Below are 14,000 nucleotides of genomic sequence, written 5' to 3' on the forward strand. Positions count from 1 at the left end.
AATCGGAGACACACAAAACATGACACGGATCACCGTGACACCATGGGCATGGGCAATTAATCTCTACATTGTCAGCCTCTGCCTTTATGCCACTCTATCACGGACACCATGAGTATGTCTGTCGAATTTACCTCTGCACGTTCTGTACATAATCTTCTGACAAACATAACGTGATCTAAGAAGATAAGAAGACCCTGCTGCGCTCTGTGAGCTCAGTGCTGCTCTTTGCTAAAAGGCTTTGCAGAGGCACAACGTAATGTAGCGACTGGTCGCGCTACACCACTACTTGCTGGAAAAGTATTTAACTGTTTTAAAAGTAACTGAAATACTGTCAAGCTGAAAAATGTAGTGAAGTTAGTAGCCCCAATACTGAGGGTGACTAAACTGTGTACATCTGACAAACAACCCCCCCCCCCAAAAAAAAAATCTATTGTCTTAATCCTCTCATATTTTAATAAATAATCCCCTAGGGAGTCAGACATTGTTTTAGGGTTATTTAAATATGCATTCTGTTTTCTAAATACAATGAAAAATACACATATATCATTGTGGCACTTTTATTAGCTACAAATATTCACAGTATATTATACATTGATGCTGTTAATATAAATGCTATGCTATAATGGCAGCATTGCATTCATGTTGCAGGTAATAGAGTCATCAATGTCCCACTGTTTATAATACAATGTCCTTTCTACTAATGGAGTTTGTGTTCATGATGGACTGATTCACAACTAATGGAGTGCACCGCCAATGACAACGAAAAGACTTAAATGGGACATATCACGTAAATCTGATTTTTCCATGTTTAAGTGCTATAATTGGCTCCCCAGTGCTTCTATCAACCTAAAAAATGTGATAAAGAATAACCCAATAACTACCATTCTCTGCAAGCATGTGAAAAATAGGTCATGGAAATTTGTCTCCCTTTTATGTCAGAAGGGGATAATACCACCTCTTAATCTGCACAATCCAACCACCACACTGCCATTTAGTGCAGAGATCAGCTCATTTGCATTTAAAAGGACACACCCAAAAACTTATAATATAAATGATCTATATGGTATTTTGAGCTAGAACTGTCCATACACACTCTGGGGACAGCAACAATTTATTTGACATCTTAAAAAGTCTTGGGAAATGTCCCCTTTAAAAATAAAATCACAAACATAAAAACAGCATAAGCCAAAACAAAGATTACTCTTTATATACATTCTTAAAATTATGTATAGTTCATACTTTTAATATTTAATAATGTACAGTATATTTACCAATAAAACATTGTTTATGTGCATGCATCCTTTAGTGGCTTCAATGGGGAAGTGCAAGAAATAGTTAAAGGGAAATTTCACCCAAAAATAAACACTCTTTCAACATTTACTTACACTTAAGACATTCCAAACCTCAAAAAGATTCAAGTATTTTAAAGAACTCTGCTATTTATGTGCAATGAAAGTGAATGATGACTGTCAGTATCTAACATTCAAGAATAGTATCAAATACAGACTACTATCAGAAAGAGAAGAGAAAATGTCAGAATGAGAACAGGGAAACCGAATTATGCAGTTATGTGAGAATGGGTGAGTTTGGGGCTGAGTTTTGAAAGTAGAGCTAGATGAGATATAACAGCAGGACTGTGGAAGTAAAATCCAAGTTTAGAAGCCATGACAGCACAGATCTGCTGCCAAAGAGTCACAAATGAGTACACTGAGTAGGGCAGAGTCAGAGGACCTGCCAGTGTAAGAATAAAATAGTTTCAGAAGGGGGACTAAGGCCATAAAGGGATTTAAAGGTCAGAAGGTGGAATTTATTATAAATACACAATAAGATATAAAGCCAGTGCAGGTTATAAAGACTGTGACCATGACCATTCAGGGTTTTTTCAAACTTCCCCTTTAACCATTTTATGCACAACATGGGTCAAAAGTTACCTGACAGAGATCTTTGCAAGAAATTTTTGATTCAGTGTTTTAGCTATTGGTCTGTGTAACGCTTTTTTTCATTTGCACCATCAAAAAGAATCAAATAAAAAATGGTTTCAAACTTTCATTTTAAATTTGTCATGAGCAGTACTGCTGCTCCCTATACGCAGAGTATGCAGTTTGTGTAGGTACCAACTCCCCCAGGGGGCACAATCTCCATTATTCAGAAGAAAAAAAACGTTTCATTCTGTATAAATATAAATCACAGCAAAATACATATGACGTTTTATACAGCATTTTGCGGTAAGCAGATGACGTGATGCGCCATCTCCGTATCTGTCGCACCACGGCCAACTGACTGCATATGATCAAATGTGTGTTCGATGCCAGATCGATCTGCAAAAAAACATGAAAGTACAGCGAGAGCGGTTAGAAAGCATGTAAAGCAGTCTGCACTCGCAATTGTTTGATATCATATGCCATCTGCTTGCACAGTAACACACGTCACAGTTGATGAACAGCTATCCCAGGGAAGACACAGCATTTATCTTCAAATGGAAAAAAGTCCCAAAATAAAACCTGTGCATCACTTTCAGGTCATGGACCATTTTTATCTCCTCCTCTTTGTATATTAGACATTTATATATTTTCAATAATAATAATGTCTTTAATTACTCCTTGAAGTGGGGGGAACAGGCTCCGGTACTCTCGGATATTAGAGATAATAAAACTCATAGAGATTTTTGTCCTATTTTCTTACCATTTTCGCTTCGGTTTATGGTTACATTTACATGAAATTACATCCCTACCCAAACCCAACTCTAACCCCAACGCCAGGCAACAATTGTTTAAAGTTTAGAAAATATAAAATAATAAATCAGATTTTGTTTATAAACCAATAGTTAAAGTGACATACTAACACAAACACCAAATCTAACCCTAAACCGAAGCGAAAATGGTTTGAAAATAGGAAAAAGCAGTTGAGTAACCAATCCGTGAGAATGCCACGGAAAAAGACAGTCCGTAGCAGGGCCACGGAAAAATGCGGAGATCCGTGAGAATGCCACGGAAAAATGAGCACAAAATTCCGTGACTATTTCACGGAACTTTGTGAGATCATGTTGGGAGTAAAGGGGAGACGGGGACGAGACTGCGCCTGCCATCTCCCTGATGCCTGTCTGGGCTTCACAGTACTCCCTTACTCGACACCCTCCTCCTCAGAAACCTCAGGAGGAGGGTCGAGCAAGTGATAACATTATGCCATACATACCTTTCAATCACTCCTCTGCGCTTGGCAATTAATAGCCCGATTCGGGGTTTTATTAGTCTAGTTTTGGAGTTTTGGCCTTGTATTGTGGTTTGTATGTGCATTCTATTCTTTTCCTTATATGTAGCCTTTTCTATTTTATACCTGACATTTGTTTTTGAAAGTTTATGCCCGACTCATGGTTTGCTGCACATATGTAAACGAGTTAGGAGAGATTAAACATTTCTTAAGAATATTAAGAATATTTTCCATCTTTTGAAGTGTTGAGGATTTAGTTTATTTATTTATTAAGTTGTACAAACTAGCTATTGTGAGATGAGTACCATTACTAAAACAATTCATGTAAATGCCTTGTTAAAGAGAAAAGTTTTAAGTCTAGATTTAAAGGTATCTACTGTGTCTGATTCTCGGACAACAGTTGGTAAATCATTCCAGAGCTTAGGGGCTAAGTAGGAAAAGGATCTTCCACCTTTAGACACTTTTGATATTTTAGGGATAATTAAGAGACCAGAATTTTGAGACCGCAGTGCACGTGATGGATTGTATTCTGATAGTAATTCTCTAAGATATGAGGGTGCTAGGCCATTTAAGGCTTTGAAGGTGATTAGTGATATTTTAAATTGTATGCGATATTTAACTGGTAGCCAGTGTAAAGATGCCAGATTTGGACTTATGTGGTCATACTTCTTAGATCGAGTAAGTACTCTTGCAGAAGCGTTTTGAACTAGCTGAAGCTTGATTACCTGATTTGCATGGCATCCTCCGAGTAACGGGTTACAGTAGTCTAGAGGTCATAAAAGCGTGAATAAGCTTCTCTGCATCTGATGCAGACAGCATATGGCGTATTTTTGAGATATTTCTAAGATGGAAGAATGCTGTGCGGCAGACATTGGAGATATGGCTATTGAAGGATAAATTGCTGTCGGACATCACGCCTAAGTTCTTAACCATGAAGGTTGGCACCACAGTGCAGCCATCTATGGGCAACTTGTAATCTGTCATATTATGTTTGTAGCGATTCGGTTCGATAATAAGTATCTCTGTCTTATTGGAGTTTAGCATGAGAAAGTTATGTGCCATCCAGTCACTAACATCGCTAATGCAGTCTGTTAGCTTAGAAAACGTGTGTGTTTCGCTGGGATGTGAGGAGATGTAAAGCTGGGTATCATCCGCATAGCAGTGAAAACTTATGTTATGTTTCCTAATAATGTCTCCTAGAGGTAACATATATAACGAGAACAGAATAGGACCTAAAACTGATCCCTGCGGAACACCGTATTTAACCAGGGAGTGATATGACTCTTCCTCATTTACATAAACAAAATGATAGCGATTGGTTAGATACGACCTAAACCAGGCTAAAGCCTGACCACTGATACCAACATAGTTTTCTAGTCTATTGAGTAAGATTGTGTGATCTATTGTGTCAAAGGCTGCGCTAAGGTCTAGTAATATAAGGATTGAGATATCACCACGATCGGATGTTAATAGGAGGTCATTTGTAACTTTAAGCAGTGCTGTCTCTGTGCTATGGTGGGGCCTGAATCCTGATTGGAACTTTTCATATGTACTATTATTTGTCAAGAATGTGCGTAACTGGCTTGCCACTACTTTTTCTAGTATTTTAGAAAGAAACGGGAGATTAGAGATTGGTCTAAAGTTATTAAGCTCTCCCTGATCAAGGTGTGGTTTTTAATCAGCGGTTTAATAACTGCTAGTTTGAAAGCTGATGGAATGTATCCTATTTCTAGCGATGAGTTAAAGATATTGAATATTGGGGCTGACACTACAGGGAATACGCTCTTTAAGTAATTTTGTGGGAACGGGGTCTAATATACAGGACGATGATTTGGAAGATGTGACTAGTTTAGATAGCTTATCTATTGTAGTAGGTTTAAATGAATCAAGATGTTTGTGTGGTAATCTAGTGTTAAATGAACTAATGGGTAGAGTGGTGGCTGCTTGGGTAGCAACGATGTTTTCCCTAATAGCCGTAATTTTGTTAGAAAAGAAGTTCATGAAATTCTTACTATTGGTTTCTGTTTGTTCTTTGTTTCTAGTCAGTTTCGCAACTGTGCTAAAGAGGAAACGAGGGTTATTATGATTCTCATTTATAAGCTTGCAGAGATAGGTAGATCTGGCGGTTTTAATAGCCTGTCTGTAGTGTTTAACACTCTGTTTCCATGCTGCACGCCATACCTCTAACTCTGTGCTTCTATAATTTCTTTCCACTTTTCTAGCTGCCTTTTTAAGGGCTGCGTGTGATGGTTATACCATGGAGCTGGCGTTTTTTCTTTGAATCTCTTTTTTCGAATGGGAGCAACGCCATCCAACGTGTTAGAACAGACATTGTTCAGGTTTTCTATTACAATATCTAAATCGTCACAGTTATCTGCTACATGTTTCATTTGGGACAGGTCTGGAAGAGTGCTAATAAAGCTATCTTTAGTGGTGGAAATTATTGTTCTGGCTAGTCGGTAGCATGTTGTTGTCACGACAGGGTTGTAAGGACAGGACGCAAACGCAAGGTACAGATGAATAAATAACATTTATTTACCAACAGAAACAAAATACGAGGAGTAAAACAACAGGCAGGTAGGTAACACAGGAACACTCAAACAGAGAACAACAGGAACAGACGTGGAACAGCGACAATGATCCGGCAATGAATGTGACACAAACACTGGTATAAATACACAAAGACTAATGACACACAGGTGGAATGAATGATGTGATAATTAACAAGTGTCCAGGTGATGACAATATAGAACAGACACAAAACATGACACGGATCACCGTGACAGTTGTGGGTCGAGTGATCCTATATAGAAGTACAGTGTATGACACAAGGTAATGGTCAGAAACTGCATCACTCTGAGGTGATATTTCGATGTCATTAATATTGAGTCTGAGTGACAGAATTAAGTCTAATGTGTGCTTACGAGTATGCGTGGGCCCTGACACGTTTTGTTTAATACAGAGAGAATTTAGAACATCCATAAACGCACATCCTAATGCATCTTTTGGGTTATCCACATTGATATTAAAATCACCAACGATAAGAGCTTTATCTACAGTGACTACAAGCTCAGACAGAAAATCTGCTATTTATTTAAGGAAGTCTGCATGGTGGCCCGGAGGTCTATAGATGGTAGCTAAGGCAAAAGAAAGCTGTTTGTTGTTACGATCAGTTATTTCCATATTTAACAACATTAGTTCAAATTATTAAAATTTTAGTTCAGATTTTTGGTTTACTTTAAAAGTTATGTTGTATATTGTAGCTACACCACCCCCTCTCCCCTTTAATCGAGGTTCGTGTTTATAATTATCGTTTTTATTAGGTTTTTTTTTTTTTAAATGATGTACATAGAAAGGGTAAGGAATGGAACTGAAAAGGATATAAATATATCCGTACATACTCATAACAGATTGACATATACACATACATACATCACATACATAAAAAAAAAGTAGAAAAAGAAAATAAACAAGAATAAAATAATAAAAATAAAAAAAGTATAGAAAGGAGGAAAAAAAAAAGTGATTTAATCATCAATTTCAATTGAAGTTATGGTCATACAAATTTTGAAAAACAGCAAAGTCAGAGGTCTATGATAGAAGCCCATATTTTCCCAAAAACATCAGCCCTGCCTCTTAAGGAATAAGTAAATTGTTCAAGTCTTAATGTATCATACAAGAGGAGTTTAAACAGATGAAATGTTGGAGGTTCATGTTGTTTCCAATTGAGCAATACACATTTTTTTGCTATGTAAGAGATTACACTCATTCTTTGCACAAATACAGGGTCATATGTCTTATCAAATTCAGTCCCAAAAAGATATAATACAGGCGTAAAGTCCAATGATGTTTCGAGAGCTTTAACTGTCCAATCGTGTACCTCTTTCCAAAAGTACTCAAGCTTTTGACATTTCCAAAAGATGTGCATAATTGATCCTATACATGATTCACATCTGTGGCATTTAGGTGACACATTGGGATACATTTTACTCAATCGAAGGGGGGTGTAATAAATTCTATGCATAAATTTATAATTCTGTTCTATAATTTTGTTACAAGAAAAAGAAGTAAAAACACTCTTACATATAATACCCCACTGGTCATCATCAAAGGTGCATTCAAGATCCTTTTGCCACACAATTTTAAGTGAGGCCAAAGAAGAGTCATGGTGGTCTAAAAGTACACCATAGATAACAGAAACTATCCCTTTTAATTTTGCCTGTTTTATCAAAACATCCTCCATTATAGATCGCTCCAATGACAGACGCCCTGCCTTATCCAAAGTACTTATCAAATGACGAATTTGCAAATATTTAAAGAACTCACATTTTGGAATCTTGAATTCTAAAATTAAATCTGAGAATGACTTTAAAGAGCAATTTACAAATAAATGTTGGAACTGATATATACCATAATCTTTCCATTTTAGAAGCAAAGATTTTCCAAGGGCTGGCGGTAAATCTGGGTTAGAAAATAGAGGTGCCAGACAGGAAATTTTACCAACAGATCCACAAAACCTCTTAACATCTTGCCAGGCTCTAAGTATATTATAGACAACATAAGACCTTGTCACAGAGTATAGTGTGCTTATGTTATTAATATATGGTAAAAAAGTCAACGGCGTAGGAGAGCAAAGCTCTTCTTCAATACCTGTCCAGTGAGCAGTTCTACAATCAAGATGTATCCAACTAATCATACCTTTTGTTTGAGTAGCCCAATAATACAACTGAAGATCAGGAAGACCTAATCCACCATTTTCTTTAGCTCTAATTAGTGTTTTAAAAGATATTCTAGGTGTAGAATTCTTCCAGACAAATGAACTTATTAGTTTATTTAAGGAGTCAAAAAAAGCTTTATGGAGATAACAAGGCAGTGATTGAAATAAGAAATTAAGTCTTGGTAGTATATTCATTTTAATTGTGTTAATTCTTCCTAGAAGAGAGATAGGGAGTAATTTCCAATAATCTAAATCTTCCTTAATCTTTTTGAGAAGTGGAGGGTAGTTTAAATTAAATAAGTCTTTGAGGTCAGAAGATACCTTCACTCCAAGATATTTAAGACCAGCCTCGGCCCAAGTAAAGGGCAAAGAACTCTTTAAACTATTGGAAATTGACATATTCAAAGAAAAAGCGTTAGATTTAGTTAAGTTAATTTTATAACCTGATATTTTCCCGAACATACTAATCAAATCCAACACTTTTGAAACTGTATTTTCTGGGTTCGATAAATACAAAATTATATCATCCGCATACAAAGAAATTTTATTTTTTATTTTCCCAGTATCAACTCCCGTAATTTCTACATTATTCCGTACAGCTTCTGCTAAAGGTTCAATTGCTAGATTAAATAAAAAAGGGGATAGGGGGCATCCCTGTCGACAGCCCCTTTGTAAATCAAACTTCTCTGTAAGAGTACCATTAACGCATATTTGAGCCTGTGGATCACTATACATAGATTTTATCCACCCTATGCATCTGTCCCCAAAATTAAATTTCTTTAATACTGAAAAAAGGTATGACCACTCAACCCTGTCAAATGCTTTTTCTGCATCTAATGATATTACTAATGCTGGGTTTCGTGTTTATAATAATAGTATAGGGGGGTAGATTCGTTTAAACTAATGTAGTCGTCTGCTTTAAGCCAGGTTTCTGTTAAACAGAGTGCATGTAAGTTTTGGTCATTAATTATATAATTGACAATAGGTTCTTTATTGGTAAGCGATCTAATGTTTAGAAGGCCGAATTTTAACATTCGAGGTTCATCTGTTAATGTATTGTTTTCTAATTTTATGTTAATCAGATTTGTACCAGATGTGGGAAGCGGTGCTCTGTATTTGTTTGTTCGGGGAACAGATACAGTTGAAATGTGTTGATATTCTGATAAGATCGACTCGAAGTGCTGGGATATATGTGATCTTGACATATCACGGCAGCTAACAGACGGATGATTAAGCCGATCCGTCTGTTTCTTGACCTGGGCCCTGGATAGTCAGACTATATCAGAATTAAGACTATTGATCAGATTTCTAGTGAGTATAGCAATTCCTTCCGATGACGGATGAAGGCCATCTCGGGTTAGGAGGAATGGTCTCCCCCAGAAATGCTTCTTATTTTCTATAAACCCTAGATTATGCTGAGGACACCACTTTGACATCCAGCCATTGAGAGACACTAATCTACTGTGTGTTTCATCTCCCCGGTAGGCGGGGAGGGGACCAGAGCATATTACATTGTCTGACATTGTTTTTGCAATTTCACACATCTCCTTAATAGTATCTTTGGTGATTTCCAACTGGCGGAGCCTGGTGTCATTCGTGCCAGCATGAATAACAATCTTAGAAAACTTTCGCTTAGCATTAGCCAGCACTTTAAGTTTGGATCTAATGTCAGACGTTCTGGCTCCCGGTATACAGTTGACTATGGTGTTTGGTGCCTCAATGTTAGTGTTCCTGAGTATAGAATCTCCAATGACCAGAGCACTTTTAACAAGCGTTTCAGCTGGTGTACTGCTTAGGGGATCAAATCTGTTAGAAATTACCATATGGGTTTTAGAAGGACGCCGTATATGACTATGCCATCTGACAGTCACCCAGTTAGTCCGCCGACTAATATTTGTAATATTTACATTGGCATCTGATGTTGGAACCGAGCCATTAGTCTTTTGCTTAATACTATGCGCGCTCGATACAGTATTTGTAACAGTAACATTAGCGGTTTAGCTATCCTCAACTAGCGTTCAGATGCACGATTCTAGTTAAACAACCTTCTCAGTCAACCTTACTACTTCAATACACTTAGTAAAGCCCTCTATGCTAATGGCAGAAGCTAAACTATACATGTGGCAAGTAGTACATGTTACAATAACAAGCTGAGTCTTACTCCTTCCATGCTGGGCGATGGCGTCTTCATTTGTCTGAACGCGGTCTGCGGAGCTGCATCGCGTGGGGTGCTCGCTTGTTGCACGCCTCGGTCACCTGCGAACGTCTGGGGCCAGGGTGATGTGAGGCACGCTGAATCTGCTGAGGCCGGGCAACGGCTCCTCCACAGCTTCCTGATTGCTTTCATGCTGGGCGATGGCGTCTCCATTCAACCGAACGTGGTCCGTGAAGCTGCATCGCGTAGGGTGCTCGCTTGTTGCATGCCTCGGTCACTTGTGGACGTCCGGAGTCAGGGTGAAGTGGGCGCTGTACTTCGCATTGGATCTGCTAAAACCGGGTATCAACTCCTCCACAGCTTCACGCTCAGATGAGGACAGGTCAGAAAAGCATATATCAGATGAATCCACCATTAGATCGCCGAATGCTAGCTTTAGCCGGCACCGTTTGATGATGCTGATTTGTTGTTTTACAGTCAACTTGTTGATGCAGGTTGTATTTTATAACCTTTTTATGGTTTCTGTAATTTAAGACTATATTTAAAGTACTGACAACTGTCAAGAGGGCATTATTGCACTCTCAGATACTCTATGCCCTGAGCTCTTTAAATGCAGGGAGTGCTCATGGGAGTTGTAGTTCGTAGTGTCGCAACGCACATTGTTTATTATTTCACATGGCTTTTAACTCTTTCCCCACCAGCATTTTTCATGATTCTCACAAAATTTTAATGCCTCCCAGAAAATGCTCTCATTTAAATATATAAACATACAATATATAAAATGAAAGAACAAACCCTCTGCTTTAAAAAAACAAAAACATTTCACCCTACCTTCATTAGTTCTCTTTAATCACCTCTCAAATGCAGATTTTCTTCAAAAACACAAAATTCTGATGATCTGATTTTTTGTGAAGGACTTTTGACAGAGATCAGATTCAGAACGATCCTCAAAACTTACACGAACATACAGCTGTTTGCCCTAGGGCGACACTTCCAGGTTTTATAAGTTGTGCATAATAACCTGGTGGATAATAGCGGTATTGCGGATTGCCGGAAACACTCGTCAATGGAGGGAAAAGAGTTAAAAAATACACATTTATATTCAACCCGCCAAAGTGGCTGGAAGGAGTAGCTGAAATCTACTGAAATCCACTGAAATCTACCCACATTTGTTGACGGGTGTTGATGTCAAGCTCTGCCGACAGTGTTTACTTTAACTGGTTGTTCAGACTGACACACATTATTTTGGTCCTATTCTAAAAGTTACTGGGTATTCAAATTACCAAAGAAAGCTTCTGATAAGCTGCTTTTATTTGCGTGATTTGTCGAGGAGATAAATAAAGAAGATAATTTACTTAGTGCCCCCTCCCTGTAGGGTGATGTCATTACTATTAACTCTTTTCCTGCCATTGATGAGTTATCTCGTCAATAAAGAGAAAAAAATGCATAAAAAATGTGTTCCTGGTGAATGTGTTCCTATCGTTAGTAGGTCCCGTTTAGCTGATCATTTTACTCCAGTATTAGTAGAGTTACATTGGCTTCCAATTAAATACCGCATTGATTTTAAACTACTCCTTCTCACCAAGCAATTAACAATCAAGCACCTTCTTATTTAACTGATCTTATCCAGCACTACACTCCATCTCGCGCACTAAGATTGGCTAATTCCTTAGCTCTAGCTCCTCCCCGGATTTATACAAAATCTTTGGGGTCACAAGCGTTTAGCTATGCAGACCCTTATCTGTGGAATACGCTACTATTAGATATACAGATCAGGGAAAATCTGACTCTTTTTAAAACTAGACTTAAGACTCATCTTTTTAGGCAGGCTTTTATGTGATTATTTGTGTAACTGATGTATGACATATTTGTATTTGTATTGTTTTTATTGTAAGGTGTCCTTGAGTGTCGTGAAAGGCGCCCATAAATAAAATGAATTATTATTATTGTTATTATTATACATTTTTATGTTAATCTGCAATACCGTGATTATCCACTTACCCAATTTATAAAAAAAACTGAAGCTGAAAAAACTGAAAAATGTTAAACTCTCTGTATGTTTTGATAATCATTCTGAATCCAATCTCTAACAAAATTTCTTCACAAAATGCAATTATTTCAGCTTTTTGCTATATTTTTTTAATTTTAAATAAAAAGAGAACACGTAAATGGAACAGGCTAGCAAGTGCACGTCATTGCATTACATCAGTAAAAAGGTGTGCTTTCGGTGCTGCGCCCATATTGTGGGTGATTTGAGAGCGTGAAGAGCGCAAAGGATACACATATGCATCATTTCCTGTATATGGGATATTTTTCGAACAAAGGACTCAGTCCTTATTTGCAATTCCGAGGATCCTCGACATTGGAACAGTCCTTCGACGGATGTTGATGATGTAGCATCCTCGAAATTCTGGCTTCCGAGGATCCAGATGAGCTCCAGAAAATCACCAGCGCTTAAGCGCTCACACCCCGCCCAGCGCAGCCTCGCCTCGGCAAGCCCATCAGAAATCGACTGCTGGCTCTGATATCTCTGTGGCGTTTAAACATGTGATTTAATTCATTTTAATTACTTATACTTAATAATAAAAGGTTTACTGGTATGTTTTAGGATTGCACTTAATTGATATCGCTGTTGAATGATATTTCATATCTTTCACATTTGTTATAACCGGACTGCGTCCTGCCTGCGAATTTGAACTTCAGAGCTGAAGGAGTGAGTGGAGAAATAGTCCCAATATCATAACAATCTTTAATAAAACTTCTAAATATACCTGTGTGCGTGCATGCATGCGTGCACGTAACAGCCGGAATCACTTACTTATCAGCCGTTTCCTCAGGTTCACGTCAGGTAAGTGGTTGTAAATAAATGTTAATCTTAGAATATATTAATCGGCAAAGACGCAAATACTCTACGTTTTTGTAATGATATTTTTGTAAAGATATATTTAAAGGTGTTATGTTATGTGTCCGAAGTAAAGTGGAGCTATTTTATTTAAGATAGCCTGGATAATAGGGTTGGTTTACCTGACAGGGTTTAGGACTCGGTCTTAATTATAATTGTGACATTTTTACAAACAAACCTTATAAAATACAATACTGGCGTGCATTTTGAGACAAAATAACAGCACTCATATTTTAAGAGATGTCAGTATTATATCCGAGAAAACCGCCCTCTATTGACCAGCCACCACTAGGTACCACACATGTTGGCTGGTGGGTTTGTTTATAGCAATTGAGAGGTACAGACAGAAAAAAATGACTTAAGACTATTATCTTTGTACACGGTTAATCCGCCACCTTGCACAATAATGCCCCTAGCACTGTTGTGTCTGGTTTGTATTTCATTAATAATTAATTGCGTCCAGAACAGTAACAGATGAAAAAAAAATTCTTAATCGATTTTAAGGTTGTATGCAAAATCCGAGGGGGCATGTCAAGTTTCAATGGGCGACACCTCTGGCCAACAGCCTGTCAGTAAAAATGCATTTACTCGAGACATGATGGATAGTTGTATCTATCGCAGTTCAGCCTGTAATGGCTCAAAAAGATGAATCATGTTAGCCCAAAATATTACTAGATTGCAAGTGAGGCCTGTAACCCGAGAGTTCCTGGTTTGAGTCTCACAGCCAGCAGGTTGCGACTGAGGTGTCCTTAAGCACCTTAATCCCAGTTGCTGCCCAGACACTTTAAGAAAATCTGCCCGCTGTTCCGGCTCTGTGTGTGTTCATAACTTGCATGTGTGTTTACTACTCACTGGGATGGGTTAAATGCAAAGGTCACATTTCAAGTATGCGTTCCATACTTGACATCCATGTCATTTTCACTTTTGTTTTCCTTTTTAATTAAATTTATTAGGTTATGAGCCATGAATTCCTACCCCATGACTCCTGCCGTGTTATATTGGCTAATTTACTAGCCATA

At 37.8% G+C, this 14,000-nt stretch overlaps 2 protein-coding genes across 2 annotated transcripts in view; one reads left to right on the forward strand and one right to left on the reverse strand.

Annotated features, from left to right (window-relative positions):
- Window positions 1-14,000, forward strand: part of LOC141362609 (ALK tyrosine kinase receptor-like) — an 810,085-nt gene that overhangs the window by 299,719 nt on the left and 496,366 nt on the right. The gene's annotated exons all lie outside the window — the stretch shown is intronic.
- LOC141362513 (uncharacterized) lies at window positions 9,196-10,494 on the reverse strand. Its single transcript, XM_073864709.1, has 2 exons — window positions 10,358-10,494; window positions 9,196-9,730 (listed from the first exon to the last, which is right to left on the reverse strand). The coding sequence occupies exons 1-2, from the start codon at window positions 10,492-10,494 to the stop codon at window positions 9,196-9,198; spliced, it is 672 nt and encodes a 223-aa protein (XP_073720810.1).

The sequence above is a fragment of the Misgurnus anguillicaudatus genome, unplaced genomic scaffold, assembly GCF_027580225.2.
Source record: "Misgurnus anguillicaudatus unplaced genomic scaffold, ASM2758022v2 HiC_scaffold_28, whole genome shotgun sequence".
Taxonomy (NCBI): Eukaryota; Metazoa; Chordata; class Actinopteri; order Cypriniformes; family Cobitidae; genus Misgurnus; species Misgurnus anguillicaudatus.

Bases quoted from the DNA above. Each gene is read 5' to 3' on its own strand.
- LOC141362513 (XM_073864709.1), bottom strand. From the start codon at position 10,494: ATGGTGGATTCATCTGATATATGCTTTTCTGACCTGTCCTCATCTGAG. The intron at 9,731-10,357 runs GTGACCGAGGCA...AATTTCTAACAG, and splicing joins CTGACTCCGGACGTCCACAA to ATTTGATCCCCTAAGCAGTA.